Source organism: Podarcis cretensis, assembly GCF_951804945.1.
Source record: "Podarcis cretensis genome assembly, chromosome: 13".
Taxonomy (NCBI): Eukaryota; Metazoa; Chordata; class Lepidosauria; order Squamata; family Lacertidae; genus Podarcis; species Podarcis cretensis.
In genome coordinates this window covers 38868323-38885671 of record NC_137182.1, presented here as the reverse complement: position 1 = coordinate 38885671, position 17349 = coordinate 38868323, and the positions used below count along the sequence as shown (strand labels likewise).

Sequence of the window (17349 nt, the reverse complement as noted above, 5' to 3'; positions counted from 1 at the left end):
CAGTGGCTCAAGGTAGTGATTGTATGTTTAAGGTGGGATGTGCCACATGTTTAAAAGCTGCCCAGAAGAGATCTTTTTATATGCCTGTTGTTTTTGCCCATGGAGTTTTCTGGAGTGGCTTGCCGGTTCCTGCCCCAGGTGGATCATGCTTAGTCAGCACTCTCTTGGGAAATATGTTGGGAAAGATTGAGGGCACAAGGAGAAGGGGACGACAGAGGACGAGATGGTTGGACAGTGTTCTCAAAGCTACAAACATGAGTTTGACCAAACTGCGGGAGGCAGTGGAAGACAGGAGTGCCTGGCGTGCTCTGGTCCATGGGGTCACGAAGAGTCAGACAAGACTAAACAACAGAAGAGATCTTCCCCCAGTACTACTTGGGTGACAAGAGGGAATGTAGATTTATGTGTACATTGAAATTAGCTTCCCCTACTAGAGTTCAGCAGCAAACAGTGCTGTCTCCAGATGTTGAATTACAACTCACAGCAGCCCTGGCCAGTCTGGCAGCTACCCTGACTCGAGGGTTTTTCTAATGTTCCCCCTTCACAGTTGGTGCTTCTATTCCAGTGCTTATTCAGGCTTCTAACGGAGACTTTGGCCTGCATTGCCTAGGACACACGTTCACACATATACAAAAGTATAGACTAATTTTTTTAAAAAATGGATGGAAGCTTATTTCCATGCCTTTTTTGTCATGAACTTTAGCATGCATGCAGATGTCTTCCCCTACAGAGGGATGTTCTTGTTACTGCCTCCAGGTCCTTGAGCCGTTTTGGTGGAAGGATGACACTGCTACTACTTCCTGTGGAGACTCATGAACACAAAGCACCAGATGTTCTGCGTCCTTTATTGCCCAGAATCCATTTCAAAACACAGTAGATACTGACACATATCCTGCACAATAAATACTGACAGGCTCTGGCCTATACCAATTTCCTTGAGGAAAACGAAGATGAATAGGGAGAGGTGAGGTCTTGGAAGGCGGCGGGGGTGAAAATAGGCAGAACTTGTTATGCAACTGCCATTGTACATAACGGTCCCAAGGCAGGCAACTGATTGATTGCATAAGCTGGTGGAGCAGCCTCTGGCCTAGCCCTAATCTAGAAAACGATAGTGATAAGGTGAGCGTATTACTGAAGCCCACATGCCAAAGTCTTCCTCAGCCTAATCCTGATTACTGTACATTGACCAGAACGTGTCCACGCCCCAGGCCAGGGTATGAATTCAATAAATAATACGTTGCATCAAGCAAGAAGAAAAATATGCATATTCCTCTTGAGGAAAATTGATTCTGACAGCATTCCTCTCTTGATACCGCAGGATAACATGCTTTCCCTGACAGCATTGCTACTGCTATTGTCTCATTACGGTGTCTGGTAATATCACGCTTGCACGACACCTCACTGTGGTTCCCAGACCCTCTTTCTTGCCAGTTGCGGGTTAAACTGAGAGTTGTAGCCCCGTTTTCTTTCATCCGTTTCCTCCTCCTGGAGTGGGAGGGTGCCTGCCCTTTGGGCTAGAAGGCTCTCAGCACGAGCTCGCTCTGCCTTCTCGCGGCGCAACCTCTCCTGGCGCAGTTGCTCCAATGACGACGATGCCGAGGAAGGGGCAGGCCTGAAATGGAAACAAAAGGGTTTAAGAAGAGGAGTGGGGAACCCTTTTCAGCCCAGAGGCTTTATTGGCAGAGGGCATTCTGGTGGAAGGCAGGCCCAGAGACAAAAGCAAATAATATGAAAAACAGTAGACTAGCTTCTTTACACTTACATATCCTCCTCTATCCTCCATCTGAGGCAGCAAAAAATACCAGCGTTTAAGGGTGCAAAACGGAGCTGGTGAGAGGGATGCAGCCTGGAAAGTCTCAAGAGCCAAACAGAGCCCCAGAAAGCTGAATTTACGCCTGGGGCTGAGGTTCCGCATGCCTGGGTTAAAAACGGAAGTGTAGATGGGACCCTGCAAATGTCTGTAATCCTCACCATCCTGCCTACAGGAATCCTTTGTTTTGTGCTCTTGTCCTGCTGTTTTGGGAGGCGACAGAAGCTATTGCCAATAAAATGTAGGGGAGGGGACGCAAGTTTAGGAGTAGCACTGAGGTTCAGCAACATCTGTCAGGCCAAAGGTTCCCCACACCTGCCCTATATTCTCCGTTCAACACCTGACAACAGGGCACTGCATGACCAGTAGGGGGCAATACTTAAAGGCTGAACTTCCAGTCCCCCTCCACCACCTTTCCAGGGCCAATGTCCCACCCTGCAACAGAGCAGGAGCCAGTTTCATTACTTTGACAAATTACTGTTAAGTCTTTGATCTCTGAGAGTTGGATTGTTTGAAGCAGCACAAAAAGAGGAAAACAACCCCTCACACTCATTGACCTATTTCTTAAGACCTGGCTGTAACTGCTGCTCTGTAAACCTCCCCTTTATACAAAAGAGCATTTTCCTCTTTTCAGAGCAGCCACCTACAGATGGGAGGTGCTACCTGAAATGCACACCTTGCATTTCCCACATGTGTGGTTTCCCTCCCCCGCACCTCCTAAGGGTGGGTGTTTGTTGTCTGGGGCGTCTGGCCTCAGCCAGCAGGAAGGAGCAGCAGTGTTCTGTGCTGTGGCCTAGGCTGCTAAAGGAATGCACCTGAAAGCCAGAGTTCCTCCGCTTCCTTGTTGCTCCCGCTTTTCTTTCTTCCCATCTTTCTTGTGGGATCCCTTCTTCCTCCACAGGTGCCTTTCCATCTCGGCCAGGGGATCCAACTTCCCTTTCAGCTTCTCATCTTTGGTGACGGCCTCACTGCGTTCTGGCAGCTCCTGGTACCAGGGACGACTCGTCTGGGCCTCTGCTGAACTCTGGCCCAAGTACGTGAGGATACCCAGAGCTTTTTCCCGACGCTCCTGGGAGGAGTGAAATAACCCAAAGCAGTGTTAGTCGAAGCACTGTTAATGCTGCCTGTGCGAGACTGCTCCATGGACTGTCAACTTACATCCCTATTCCCCCTTTAACAAAATTCAGACCATCTATATTGGGGAAGCCAAAGGTGCTGCTTGACTATAACTCCCATCACCCCCGACCATTGGCCATGCTAAGGCTGATGGGAGTTGGAGTCCCAACAACATATGGAGGGGGTTGTATTGGCTATCCCCAACCCAGATACTACTCTATCCACTTAGCTTCAACAATGTTACAGCATTGGATGCTCCCAGACCATTCACTGGCCCTCACTGCAGTATATTCTTTTCCTTCCAGTGAGTATTTACCAGGCAGTAACAGATTACGATGAAGGCTAACCCAAAAGGATGGAAGCTAGAAGCCTATATTTTCTGGAAGGGTGAGCACATCGAGCACAAAGGACATGGCAAACCAGGGCTATATATATATGACAGGCACGTGGGAACAGATGCCCCAAAAATAAACTTCTTTGCCAGATAAAGAAACCCCTGAATATTTATGCTACTAGCCCTCCACATTTTGCCCTTGCACAGCCAGAGGGTAGCAAGAACCCAAACCACCCCACACCAACTCTGCCAGAGTTATTTTCTGCAAGTGGGGCAAAGGAGTTCATGTTGCACCCTGGCTGGGTTGGAGCCCTTTAGACCACCAAGTTTGCAGCTGTTGAAAAGAAAGCCTCCACAACAAGCTCCCCTCCTCCCATTACCTTCTCTTGCCTCTTCTCCTCCTCATATTCTTTGTTGCCACTTTCTTCCAGCTCTTGAAAGAGATTTAGATGGCGTGAGGGCCTTTCTGAGCCTAAAGTGAGGATGTCCGAGCTGCTGTCATCACCTCCTGGAGCTGACAGGCGTGCTTTCTTGCGTAGGAATTCAGTCCGGGCCTAGGATCAAAGGAGAAGAATTTGCCCAAGGTGCAACTCCCTGCCCTCCCTGCCTGCATAGTTACCTTGCTGTGGCATATTTCTCTGCTATGATAGCCAACCTGCCCTTTCCTTCCCAGTCTCTTACTCTCTAAAAGCCTGTGGCTTATTGCAAGATAGCCACTTTGCAGCCAAATTAACAATAAATCTATTCTATTCTATGATAGAATAAGACTGGGACAAAGCAAAAATATTAAGTGTGTGCATGTATTGGGGAACCACTAAGCCCACCACTTTTAAACTCATGTATTTTCACAAAGAACTGGGTGGACAGAAGTAAAGAGCAAGTGTTATAAACAAAAAAGCAGCAACATGGTATATATACAATACGAACACAAGAGCAGCAACACAAATTCTTGTGGCATTTTAAGACTATCAGGTTTATTGTGACAAACGTTTCTGTGGACTACGGCCCATTAAATCTGATGTATGAAATGTTATCCATAGTTGGCAGAGTAGCATATATGTACACACTCCTGGGTATAGAAAAATATATATAATGTTTTATGAAATGCAAGAGGTATCTTATGTCTGGAACACTTCTGTTCCGTGCTCAAATGTATGCAGGATCAAGCACAGTGACATTCACAACAATGGTAACTGGTGGTTAACTATTTAATATAGCAAGTTTTGGAAATAGTGTGTATGAATTCAGGTGCTTCATTATACTTGACTTTTATATGTTTGCCTCCCCCCCCAATTAAAACTATTTAATTTAATTCAACAAAATTGATGAACTTGATCCAGTGATACCAGCTTTTTAACACCTGATAGTCCTTTTTGCTCTGCTAAGTAATTGCACTGCCCTCCACCAGTGGGCAGTATTGCCCACTTTGGGAACCACTGGTTTACACCATTTCACTGATCAAGATACTACTGGAATATTATCACATTAGGTCACAAACTTGATACATTTCTTCTTAAACTGTAGGTATAGCAGTCTTAATTTTGTGGATGAAGTTGTTGCTCCTGTGTTAAACATGAATGTGGTTGCAACAGATTGCATTTGGGCTAGAGGGCATCATCCCCCAGTCAATCGCCACACTTAGGTCTTCACTGTTTCCCAAGTTTGATGATTCTGAGAAGTGGCAGCTGAGCTAGTCTCAAAGTCCTTCCCCCTTTCCCCCTCTATTTGTGTCTGGATGCTCCAACCTGTTCCACTCTCAAATCATCCAGTGGCAACAGGGAGGTGAGTTTCCTGACCTCCCAACAGAGAGAGAAGATAGTCCAGCTTCACATTTCGGTCTTAAGTTGGCTGGAAGAGGTAAAGATTGATGATGGTCTGCCCGTGTTGGATGCTTGAGTTTCTGCTTCTATTCAGAGGCCACTGCCTTTCTTCACTGCTTCGCTGATATGAGGTCTCAGCACCGACAGAGAGATTAGAATTGCTTCCTCAGTCCTGATGATGCGGCTGCCCTTCCCTGGACAGGTATTCAAATAAAAGTCAAACAAGGTGCTTGGATCTGTGACCTCCAGGTTCAGGTCCATGTCCACGCTTGCCTCCAGGCCTTGCAAGCCTCCAAAAACTATCAAAGCATGTCTGAAAGGAGGCAGTGTTGCCTGGTCCACAGAGGTCCCTCGCTCAAGAGGTTCCAATGGAGAGATCGTAGCCTTCTTTATACGGGGACTCAGCAAACACAACACTCAGACAGGATGCCAAGCAGACACTGTAGCCCCAGTAGAGCCCAGAAGCAGTTCGAAGCTGGTGTGATGAAACGACCACCCCCTTCTGTGTTTGGCTCTCTGGATTTTTCTGTGGGTTGAGACGCACTGTAACACAAAGGCCTGCCTCCAGCTGCTTATCAATCTGTACCTTCTTTTGCATTCCACAGTTCACAAAGGATCCCCGGCCAGGCTTGGTGGGTCATGACAAAGCCACTCCTTCCCAATACTCCAATTCCTCACCTATCCACACGTGGTGGGGGCTATCTAAGGGGTTTAAGAGCCCTGCAAACTGGAGGTCCTGGTGTTTTGGGGGGAAAAGACTTCCTAATGTATTGGGGACATTCCAGGTACTGCAGAATCCGGGCCAGCTGCACACAGGCCTGACCTCTCTTCTTGATCCCTTCAAATTCACCTTCCACTGTCTTTGCATCCTCCCCTTGCTCATCAAACACCACAATCTCGTCCATGCAGAAGATGACGCAAATCCTGGCGATCTGCCCAGCAAGGTATGTCCGCAACTCTGCCGACTGGGTGTTGCTGAGAATGGAGCCCGGAAGGGCGACGCTGACTGTGTAGTTGCATCCTTTATCTTCAATGGGCTCTGCCTCCTCTTTCTGTTTCTCTGCCACTTCCTGCATCATCTTCTTCTCCAGTCTCCTCAACAGCTTCAGCTCCTTCCATTTCTTCTTCTCCTTCTTCTTTTCCTGCTTCCATTTGCGCCAGTCCATTGTCCTGTCTTCTCCCACCCGTAAGCGCTTCGCCTGGCTTTTCTCCGCCATGTTCCACTCGCCCAACCACCATCCTCATATGTTTGCCTTTTGACATCAATTTAAACTGGTAGAGTAGAGGCCTAAAGTACGCGCATGCGCAATGGAGACGTCGCGCAGACTAGAAAACTGCGCACGCGCAAATCTTCGCGCATGCGCCTTGGCGACAACGTACCTCCTGTTCAGCGAGTAGTGCTCGGGCCTCCTTCTTCTGCCGCTGCGCTTCGGCCTCCGCCTCGTCCCGCCGCACCTTGGCCACGTTGTCTTTGTTCCTCACGTGCCATGACTTCTTGGGAAGAATGTTCATTTTGGCTCTTGCTGTTTCTTTCCGAAGCTTCCGTCCTCCTCCCTCCCAGCTTCCGTTTCCGGTGTCAGTCTATTCTCCGGCAGTCTAGTCCCGCCCTCTGCTTTTGATTGGTGGGGTGCTCGCGCCGTCTCTGTACGTGCCCCTTGCGTCATCTCGCGCCGCTCTTACAATCTGACGGAATGTTGAGTTCGTACTTTGTTCTGATTGGCTCGTGCTCCTTTGGTTCCGCGGCTTGATTGGTGCAGAGTCACACACGTTCGTTTCAGTGACGGCGCCTGAGAATTTATTAGGCTCTGCGTCACTGCATCTAAATCAAACCCCCGATTTCCCGGGAGGTGCTCCGTTCTTGCGACACGTTGTTACAAGACTTCTTCCAATAATAGCTTCTATTGCACGTGTGCCCAGATTACATCAGAAACGGAAAATGACCCCCGTTTTAGTCTCCGACATAAACCGACTACCGCTTATTCTCAGTAGTAGTCTTCATATATTCGAAACAGTCATTTCCCTCTTGCCTCAACACACATTGCATAAAGCTACACTTTTTGAAACGTTTTCAATTATGTGTTATACTGTATTTGAATCATCAATTTCATGTGAGGCCCTGTGTAGTTCTAGGAGGAGGAATTTATTTCTTATACTCTGCCCATCTGACTGTGCTACCCCAGCTGCTCTGGGCAGCTTCCAACAAAATGTAAAGGGACAAAACCAAACATCAAACATTAAAAACTTCCAGAAACATGGCTGCTTTCAGATGTCTACAAAAATGCATTTTTTTTATAAAGTCTTTGATATCTGATGAGAGGCCGTTCCACAAGGTGGGTGCACCTACCAAGCAGGCAGTTCCCCTACTTCAGCCACAGTTGTGTCCTCAGCACCAGTATTCCAAAGCCACTCACCATTCATCAAATACATTAAGAAAACACAGGTGAACTCATAATAACTACATAATGGTAAACAAATAAATTTCAGCATGTCCCAACTCTTCCTGAACTAATGTGCAAAGTCTCCTTTCTTAGTAGGCTGTCACCCAATTAAGAAATTGCATAAAATTTTATTGAATATGCATAACATTTACATATAACGAAACACTGTTCCAAGGGGGGGGACGGACATATTTTTTTAGATATTAGGAACACAGGAAGCTGCCTTCTTCCAAGTCAGACTCCAAGTTAGTCTAGTGAGTCTGTACTGATTGAACTGTAGCTTTTCAGGTAGGGTTGCCCTATGTCCAACAACTTTGCCAACTTTTCCGTCCAAATTTTCACTGCTTGAAATATGGCAACCCTATTTCCAGGATTTAAGGCAAGACCACACCATCGATCCATCTACCTAGTAATGTCTACACTGTCTGTCAGTTGCTTTCCATGTTTTAAGACCAGGCTCTTCCCCAGTCCTACCCAGAGATGCCAGGGATTGAACCTCAGATATTTTGCATCTACCACTGAGCTATGGTTCTCTGGTTCATTGCAGCACTGAAGTCTAATTCCCAACAGGTGTTTGTTTCTTGTGTCAGTTACATATCTAGCAGCATTTCACTTCAAAGCTGGGTCAAGGATCTGTGTACATGAGACCATTCTGGCACCCATAAAACATAACAATACATTTGTCGTAGAGCAAAATTGGTCAGAGTCCTGTCTATGAAGAATGGTGAAAAAGCCAGGGGATCCAGCATGGAAGAACAGAGCTGATGGAATCTGCAGAATCAATACTGCCAAAATCAGTGATATCCTAACATTCTTTCTGATGAGAAAAAGAGATCTCTCATTATGCATCCATTTGCTTCACTGGCTCAGCTCAGAGATCTGTTTCACCAGGAAAAGTTTGTCCTGACCCTCCTGAGGGACAGAAAGAGAAAATTAAAAACAATGGCATTTATCTCATCATCTCTCCTATACTGCACTGAGTGAAGGAGCCCATATAATCACTAACATTATTCAGCATTTGATCTTCCTTTTTAATAAAAAATGAGATCTGCCTTTCTTCTAAGAGAGAAGAAATAAAATTCCTCCCTCAACTTTGGAAATGGTGGTGAGAGGATGCTACTAGGTTTCCTTCCCTCCCTCCATTTTGGATGGAGTTCACCTACCACAATTTCTCTCTCTCTCTCCCCCCCATCTCTCCCCCCCCCCCTCAACACACAACCAGGATAGTGACGGGATATCTTTAAAGAAACTGCTGAATAGCAAGTTAGATTATTCTAGCATCACACTGGTTATTGTGGCTGGCAGCAGAGGTTTCCTCCTGATACTGGCAGGAGACAGTAAGGTGAGTCCTAAAAACATACACCTCAAGTGTCAAAAGCCAGAGTAAGTGTGTGCAGTGGTTGTAGAAGAGGACCAGTGAGGAGCATGGCTTGGGGAAGAGACTTGAGGGCCAGAGAGAGGCTTGAAGGGCTGCATTTGACAGATATTTTTCACCTCTGATCTATGCACGTGTAAACTTTATGCAAAGCAGTGTCTTCTCTTTGACTGATGCTTAAGTGTCATATTCCCAGCCCTACTATCAGAGAAGGCAGAGACTGAATCTCTCCCACTGAACTTTTTTGGTGTCCACGGATAACAGAATTAACAGAGAGGAAATTATCTCAGTTTCCAAAACATTTATTAATGTGTGCACCACACTGTTAATCTCTTCCTCCTCTGAGTCTGCCAATTTGAACCCTTCGGCGCTGGATTTGCCCCTTGTATACAACACCCAGAGGAAAATTTATATCGCCAATTCTTAATTGGCTTCCAGGTCAATCCCCACAGGAAGTGACAGTGGAATTCATAGCAGATAAACATCTATATATTACACACCAGGTAGCCAAATTTGCGCTGGCAGCCAAGAAGCTCCGTTCCAGCTATGTGAATGCACTCCAATCTTAAATTTTTATGTTGTAAATTTCTTTTGATGTTGTAAACTGCTACAACAGGTTACATTTTATGATTTTAGATAAAAGTTTCCTTTTATTCTCTGTCGTCCATTGTAAAGGCCTTTGGCTATATAGAATAAAATTGATTGAGAGTGGATTGCACTACCCACCCATTCTTTAACTGCGACCCTTGTCAGATGTGGACAATGTGGGATCCTCCAGATATTGTTGGACCACAACTCCCATCATCCCTCACCATTGACCATGCAGGTGGGAGTTGCAGTCCAAACCACCTAAAAAGCATCACACTGGCTACCCCAAACTGTTAGGAACCACTTACCAAACGGAGCTGCCATTTAAGGCCTTTGACCACAGAGCTGTAGGAGTCAGCCAGTGCCTTGAGGAAGAACATGAGGATGCTAGGAAGGTATAAAAAGAAAAAAGACAGATGAGAGGAGACAGGTGGTAATGGCACTGGAGTTCCCCTGAGACTATACAGGTGAAAGACAGCACACAGTAGCCTCTGCCATCATGGGACCACTGCACTGTGAGCCTGCTCCCTCCATATCCCAAAAAGAAGAATAGCAAGGAGGGGGTCAACCAGAGAAGGAGCAACCATAGAGAGCTTGCTTCCCCACACAGCAAAAGAACCCCAAAGAACTTTTTAACTTAAAACTAGCACCTGTGTTGGGTTTTTTCCTCCTCCCTCCCAATATTATTTCCTTTTGTGCTGTGCTCTTTCGATTGTAAACCTGAGGGGAGGGGCCATCTTACTAGTGATCATTGTAAACTGCCATGCTGAGTGTCTTTTGCACCTTAACAATGGGGTAAAAAGAATTTAAATAAATCAGTGTTTTCCATTCCACAAGATGGACTCAGAAGACCTCTCTCTTTTCCTCCTCAAATCCACACCTGAACCTTACCACACTAGCATCCCATTCCGATACCCAGCTCCTTCTCACCTCAGTAGCAGGAACAAGGGCACAGCAAATGCTATGGAGCCCACATATCCAAAGAAGTCCCGGGCAGTGTGGGGTAACTCAGAGATAGCACTGCTGACAGTGTTCCACATAGTGGGCTCCCCCCGGAATGGACCACAGGCCTTCGAAGGAGGCAAACTGGAGGAGAGAGAGAGAGCAGGGATAAAGCAGAAGGATTGGCAGTGGCAGGTGTGAAGGGCAACTTCAAAAGCATCAAAAGCTACCACGAAAATATTCCCAGCTTCTGCAGGGCCAGTTGTCTGTTGAAACAACTACAAGGATAATGATGACCTCCAGCAAGGTGAGGTTGGTAAAGGCTCACTCATTTGTCTCCTCTTTGGGTAGGTTGGATGGCCATCTGTCATGTATGATCTACTTGAGATTCCTGCATTGCAGGGGTTGGACTAGATGACCCCCAGGGTCCCTTCCAACTCTATGATTCTATTATCCTATGCAAATTGCACTACTTAACTGTCCAACCAAGGCCTTTACTTTAACAAAGAGACTAATCTGATTCAGCAGGTTGTCTCTCATAGATTCTAAGACCACAGACATGAGATTTGAAAGGACCCCATGGGTATCATCCATACTGACCCTCCAAACCCATAACAAGATCTTGGGGGGCGGGAATGGGAAACCACAGATCTAACAGCAAAGGGATCCTTGCTCAGTTACTTCTCTCACTCAGATGAGGGAGCAGTATGAAATTGCCTTTTACAGAGCTGGGCCAACTGTCCTTCTAGCTCAGAATTGCCTACTCAGACTGACACCAAGCTGTTCAAGATTAGGTGTGGAGAACATTTGGCCCTCCAGATAGTGCAGGACAACAGTCCCATCATTGCTGGCCTTTGGCTAACTTTGCTGGGGATGCTGGGAGTTGTAGTTCTGGAGCATCTGGAGGGCAACAGGTTCTTCACCCTTGCTTTAGATGAACAGAGTTCTTCCCATCGCAAAATAATTTTTAAATTGATGATTCCAGGGATTGGACCTCAGACCTTCTGCATGATGAGCACATTCTCCACCACTGAGCTGCAGACCCTTCCAAACCTACAGCGTTAATGGTTTCCAAATTCTCTACTTAGCCCTCCATTCTTTATAGAGCAGCCAGCCATTTAGGCTCTTAATTCTCTAATTCTGTCATCATGTCCTTCATTGCAAGGACCTTGGTCATTAACTGCCCATGTGTATACCTTAGTGTTGGTTTTTCACTATACTTTGGCCAGCCCTTCTGGGTTTCCCTTTTTAGAGGCGGGGGCAAGCAATTTTGCACAAAGGAGCACATTAAGTCCCCACAGTCAGATTTAAGACACAAGATGTGCCAGCAGCGAACAACAATTGTGGCTGCAAATGGCTCTGTTACAGCTATTGGGAGGCGGTTGGGTTCAGAGGGGGTGCATTTATACTTACACAAACATGCTGTAGAGGGCAGGGACACAGGAAATAGCCAGACCCAAAAGCAAAACCAACAGGAAGAAGAAGTTGGAGCTGGAGGCACGAAACGTCCGTTCGGCCGGACGACAATTGGCATAGAGGGTTAGCTGGAAGGAAGAGGGAAAGAAAATGTAGAAGAGCTCAGGAGACCCTCCTGCTGTGATCCCGGAAGGCCTGGGCAGATGGCGCACTGAACTAAGCATGCCACTTTGAACATGTCCCAGAATCCTTTGCAACTAAGGTTGCCCAGTTCATAGCCAGAGAACATTCATAACTTTGAAATGAGGGTTGCAACCCAGTTGGAGAAATGTTAAGCGGATTAAACACTCCCCATCCCCAGGGTCACCTTTTTCAAGTAGAAGACTACAATATACTTGATGGTATTGAGTACAGGCAGCAGCGGGCAGAAAAGAACCCCCGTCCAGCACAGGGTCTGCCCGTACACCAGGTCCAGGACATTGCCAGGCACCACAAACTCCTGCTGCCCCCAGAATTTCAGCAAGCGACAGGTAGGGAAGGCAGTCACCAGCAACCTAGAAGGCAAAGAAAAGAAGCTGAAAGCAGGCATGGATCCCACAGTTGGCATCTGACACCTGCAGCCCAGCCACAAATACGTACTCTTCTGTTCCTCCAGTCATTCATTCCATTTATACTACAAATTTCTTCCGGGAAGCTCAGAGTGGCAAATAATGGTCCACCCCACACCTCCTTTTATTCTTGCTGCAACCCTGTGAAGTAGGTCTGGCTAAGTCCAAGTGTTCTTCAACCTTGGGTCTCTCAGATGTTGTTGGACAACAACACCCATCATCCACAGTAAGTATAGCCCATGGTCAGAGATGACAGCAGTTGAAGTCTAGCAATATTTGGGAACCTAAGGTTGAAGAAAACTGAGAAAGGGCTGTATCCAGTGTTAGTCCTACTCAGAGGAGACCCACTGAAACTAATGAACATGAATAACTTAATTCATTTCAGTGGGCCTACTCTTGAGTAGAACTTAGTTGAAGACAACCACCCGTGCGATTGGCCCAAGGCCACTGAGATTCATGGCCATGGTAGGATAGGAATCTAGGTCTTCCTGGGTCTACCTAGCAGGTAGAACATCCTATCTGCTACACCACTGGTGCCCAGGACTCTGTTGCTATCATAGGAGCCAACTCCTAGGGGCCAAGTTCCCTCCGAGCCCCCTAAAAAAAAATTGAGGGGAGCTGAGCTCCCGCAAAGTTGATGGGCACTGCCATTCAAATGATGTACGCATGCAGCATATTGTGATCGATTATGTGAGGTGAGCCTCCCAAATATTTTATTCAAGTTGGCACCCTTGGTTGCTATACACTAGGCTTGCTATACACTAGGCAAGCTAGGCTTGCATCTTCCCAAGGGTGGTGGTGGGGAATGGTTTTATTATATAGTATGCTAATTATTCTGAAATGTATACAAGTTTTAAACAGCATTGGCGGGTACAGGAACTAAAGCAGGGATGTTTACTAGGAAAATGCCATTTTCACACAAAATACTAAAATTGCTTTTGAGCCTTTCTTGCTTCAGATTTTCGGAGCCTGAGTGAATGAGGTTAGTGTGGGATAGAAGGGCCTAAACATCAGCATAACAGATGCGGGGAGTGGGAAGAAGAAACAAAAACAAACAAACATTATTACTTGTATTTTAATTACTTTGTGTGGAAAACCACGTAATCCTTAATGCATGTGTTCAAAAGGCAAGTCCCTCTAGGTTCTGTAGGGCTTACTCCCAGTAAGGGTATAGGACTGCAGCCAAAGTAATTTATTACATGACACAAACACAGGGATGACATCAAGTCTGATGGTGCATTCTGACTCCTGTCTAGGGATGTAGCAGACTTTATTATTGCTAGTTTTATTTCAACAGAGCTCTATCTCATAATTTAAACATGAAAAGAAAATAATAATGAGGGGAAATCAGTAATGGAAGCTCCCCCACTTCTCCCCTTATAATTAGGGAGCAATTAAAAATCTGTCATCGGCAATGTTATTACCATGCCGAATAGGAAAGTGGGGGCAAGGAGGAAGTTGCTCCTTAAAGCCACAGTAACCCTTAAGAGCGTCAATAGCATTTTGTTAGTCGACATAGAACAGGTTGGTGCTGTAACTGCATTTTAAATGAAAGAAAGACAGAGAAAGCAGGTTTGAAGAAAGACAGGAGAACAACACAAAAGCAATGGAATACAGTGAGAGGGCAACAATGTTGACTTGATTCCACAGGGTGAATCCACTGGATTCAAGTGGCGGAATAATAGACAGTATGGGAATTCTTGGTATGGAAACAATCCGTTCTCAGCTGGCAGGCCAAACTAAACCCATACATAGGAAGGAAGGAAAAACACAAAAGCTGTAAACTATAAGCCCCACCACCAAATTAAACAAATCTCCAAACCAAGTGATTTAATGCTGGCCATGTTATTATACCAATGCTCTGTGGGAAAGGACATCAGATGGGGAAGCACTTGTTCCATTGGGGCTGGTTGTAGGGTTTTTTTTAGCATATGGTCCATGGTGTGTCAATTGTATTTTATAAACATTGGGAGTCGTTTTGAGGACTCTAGTCAAAGGGTGGGATTTAAGAAAGCAAGTAAACCTAACATGGGGGGGGGTATCAAACACTTACTTTCTTGGAAACTCCACAAACAGCATGACAAGCAGCATGACAAGCAAGTCAAAGATCATCAGCCGGTACATCTCCTGCCCTACAGAGGTTTCCCAGCACTGGAAGGACAGGGGGAAAACACTTCAATATTTTTATTTTATTTTATAACTATCCATTTCCCCTCTGCCCCACAATTTCTCTCCCATATAATTGAGGAATCATAGTTGAGAACAGCCCTTTCTTTAAGCCACCTAAACTTTCATGTCATGGTTCTTTATCCCTACCCCGCTGGACAAAATTCTGCCCCCGCAAGGGAAAGACCACCTCTTGCAGCTGCCAGCTGAATTCTAGCTCCTCTTAGGGAGCTAAGGCATCATGATTTCTAGCCCACTCATTCTCCACCCAGAGAACCCAGGAGTCTTGGCTCCAAACCTCTTGTCTCCCTCTAACCTCACCGGATGGAGATGATTGTTATAGCCACATTTCTGACACTCAGGGTTCTGTTTATCTCCACCACAGGTGATCTGGCTCCAGAGAGAGATGAGAAGAACCACCAGGCTTGCAAGACGGAGGAAGACACTCCTATCGGACAGAAAGATTGACACGTAGGGAAAGTGGGGGGTGGGTGGGGGAGAGATGGCCTGTTCCTGGTCTTCTAAAGTTCAAGTCCCTGGCAAATCTAGGTAAAGCTGCAAGAGTTCCATCAGAAACCCTAGAGAGCTGCTGCCAGTCTGTGTAGACAGCACTGAGCTGGATGGACCCATGGTCAGACTCACAGTAGGATGCAATTTTGTTATGTTCCAGCTCTGTTGGCCCTTGCTGCCTGCAGCCTGGATGAGCCTGATGCAAAATGAGAGCATGAACTGACCGTCTGCCCCACTCAGGGTCTAGTCTCAGGCCCCTGAAGCCAGCCCAGCCCTCAACTAGTGCCTGACTTCACTAGCCAAGCATGATCCCTGAGCTATGATGGTACAGTTCCTGCAAAGAGAATTCAGGAACTGCAGGAAGCAATGGCTGACAATGGAGATCTCACAGAAACATTGTAAATGGCACCCATTCTGCGACTTACTTAGCATGATTGTTAACCTGGCCCTGGCTATGATTCAGAACAGAGCTGAAAATAATTCAGGGGCTACTGTGATCCAGACAGGCTCCCTACTGTTCACCAAGGGGAACTGATGGCCTTGGCTCCCACCCGTCCGTCACTCAGAGGTGAAAGCAACAGGTGCCTCTGCAAGAGGAGGCCGGTGTGTCCCAGGCACTCCCAAGGACTCAGCACTTCCTGTACCTGAGAAGCGTGATTTTGATTTGGAAGCTGAGTGGGTATTTCTCTAGCTGAACAATGACCTCAAAGATCATTGGGACAATGAGGTTGGCAGCTGTGATGACAACCGACGGGAGATAAGCCACCAGAAGCTCCAGGACAAATTGGCCTTTGACTTGGGAGTCTGTCTGCAGAAAGAGAGAGAAAGAGAGAGGTTAATCTTGGGGCAAGATGGCTGCAGTGAGAAATGGAGCAAGGTTTGTATCTGCCTTCTCCGAGAGTGAGAAACCGGGCTTCATACATGCAGAACTTCAGCAGGCAGGTAGTGAGGCACCGATGGGCAGAGCTATGCTGGCTGAATTTCTGCCTGCTGTGCAGCTGTTAAAGACACAGAGCCATTGCAAACAGAATCTCAGTCCATCCCCCCCCCAATACTTGGACTGCTCATCTAGACAATGGGAAGGCTAGGGTTGAGCATAGCTGTCAGCCGTCCTTTATTTGGTGGGAAACTCCCTTATCCCAGCACCATGTCCCGCTGCTGTCCCTTATTGATGATGTCCCTTAAATTTCCCGGGCTTCAAAGGAAGCAGCTCCTCTCCCTCCCTCCCTCCCTCCCTCCCGGCCAGGGAGGAGGCAGGCTCCAACTGTGTTGCTTGGCTGCATTGCTTACCCAATAAGGAGTCTAAGAACGACTGGGGGGTGGAGCTTGCATGCCCTGTGCCCGGCCGCATTGCCTGGGGACTCGCCTTTGCTCAGCACTTCCCAGCGGAGAGGTGACGGTGGTTTTCCTTGCTGCATCCCCTTTGCTGGGTTGCTGCGCTGTGGGAACCACCGCTTGAGGCTTCGTTTGGCTGCTGGCTGGGCTTTCTGCCTTTGGCTCGGAGGGACTCAGAAATTGAACATACCTGTGCCTGGAAAATCCCTTATTTTGGCTGCTGATCCCTTATTTTTGAGGCTGCTGGTCCCTTATTTTCAAATCTGTAAGTTGACAGCTATGGTGTTGAGTCAACCCAGGAATATCACCCACATGCCTCAGCTTAAAAACATAATAAGAGCCTGCTGGACCAGTTCAATGGCCCACCTAGTCCAGCATCTTGTTCTCACAGTAGCCTGTGGGAAAGTAGCAAGCAGGAGTTGAGCACAAGAGCATCTTCCCTCTTGTGGTTTAAAGCAACGAGTATCCAGAAGCATTTCTGCTTCTGACCGTGGTGACAGAGCATGGCCATAATGGCTAATAGCCATCAATAGCCTCTCCTCCATTAATTTGCCTAATCCTCTTTTATAGGCATCCAAGTTAGTGACCGTCACTGCCTCCTGCGTGTGAAGTGAGAGCCGTTTCCTTACCCCTCCCAGCAGTGACTGGGAATATGTCGCTGCCAGGTAGATGCAGTAGAAAGATCCTCCTAGCAGACCCAAAACCAGAATATTGAGCACCCCCCGGAGGACGTAGAGCCTGGCGCGCTGTGCCGTGGTCATCTCTGCCTGGCGCCTGCGAACTGCCTCCTCTTCTAGATCCATCTGGAGATGGGGAGGAAGAGGTGAGAAAGAGACCATTGAGCACCCCAGGGTTTTGGGTGGGGCGGGGATAAGCAGTGTGCATCTCCTG

General features: G+C 47.0%; 3 protein-coding genes across 4 annotated transcripts in view; all 3 read right to left on the bottom strand.

Annotated features, from left to right (window-relative positions):
* Positions 1-828: 828 nt before the first annotated feature.
* Positions 829-6673, bottom strand: LENG1 (leukocyte receptor cluster member 1). The gene is made up of 4 exons (XM_079950358.1): positions 6461-6673; positions 3641-3814; positions 2626-2879; positions 829-1612 (listed from the first exon to the last, which is right to left on the bottom strand). Exons 1-4 carry the CDS (start codon positions 6590-6592, stop codon positions 1399-1401), a joined length of 774 nt encoding a protein of 257 aa, XP_079806484.1. The 5' UTR covers positions 6593-6673; the 3' UTR covers positions 829-1398.
* Positions 3821-6454, bottom strand: SPOUT1 (SPOUT domain containing methyltransferase 1). The gene is given in 4 exon segments (XM_079950357.1): positions 3821-5437; positions 5439-5717; positions 5721-5834; positions 5836-6454. Coding segments are annotated over 4 exon segments (1122 nt in total). The 5' UTR covers positions 6298-6454; the 3' UTR covers positions 3821-5170.
* Positions 6674-7692: 1019 nt separating the features above from the next.
* TMC4 (transmembrane channel like 4) overlaps positions 7693-17349 on the bottom strand; it is a 16316-nt gene continuing 6659 nt past the window's right edge. For both annotated transcript variants that reach the window (XM_079951319.1, XM_079951320.1), the window contains 9 exons: positions 17088-17261; positions 15768-15931; positions 14935-15061; positions 14501-14598; positions 12207-12393; positions 11837-11967; positions 10412-10567; positions 9790-9868; positions 7693-8430 (listed from right to left, as the gene is read on the bottom strand). In XM_079951319.1, coding sequence (XP_079807445.1) covers positions 8377-8430; positions 9790-9868; positions 10412-10567; positions 11837-11967; positions 12207-12393; positions 14501-14598; positions 14935-15061; positions 15768-15931; positions 17088-17261 — 1170 coding nt within the window. In that variant the 3' untranslated portion in view covers positions 7693-8376. The remainder of the gene's footprint in view (positions 8431-9789; positions 9869-10411; positions 10568-11836; positions 11968-12206; positions 12394-14500; positions 14599-14934; positions 15062-15767; positions 15932-17087; positions 17262-17349) is intronic.

What these genes read in the sequence shown, in the direction of transcription:
- LENG1 (XM_079950358.1), bottom strand. Translation starts at nt 6,592, where the DNA reads ATGAACATTCTTCCCAAGAAGTCATGGCACGTGAGGAACAAAGACAAC. An exon ending in AGGAGAAGAGGCAAGAGAAG is followed by an intron (nt 2,880 to 3,640) that starts GTAATGGGAGGA and finishes CACTCCTCCCAG; the next exon opens with GAGCGTCGGGAAAAAGCTCT. An exon ending in GGAGGAACTCTGGCTTTCAG is followed by an intron (nt 1,613 to 2,625) that starts GTGCATTCCTTT and finishes TTTCCATTTCAG; the next exon opens with GCCTGCCCCTTCCTCGGCAT.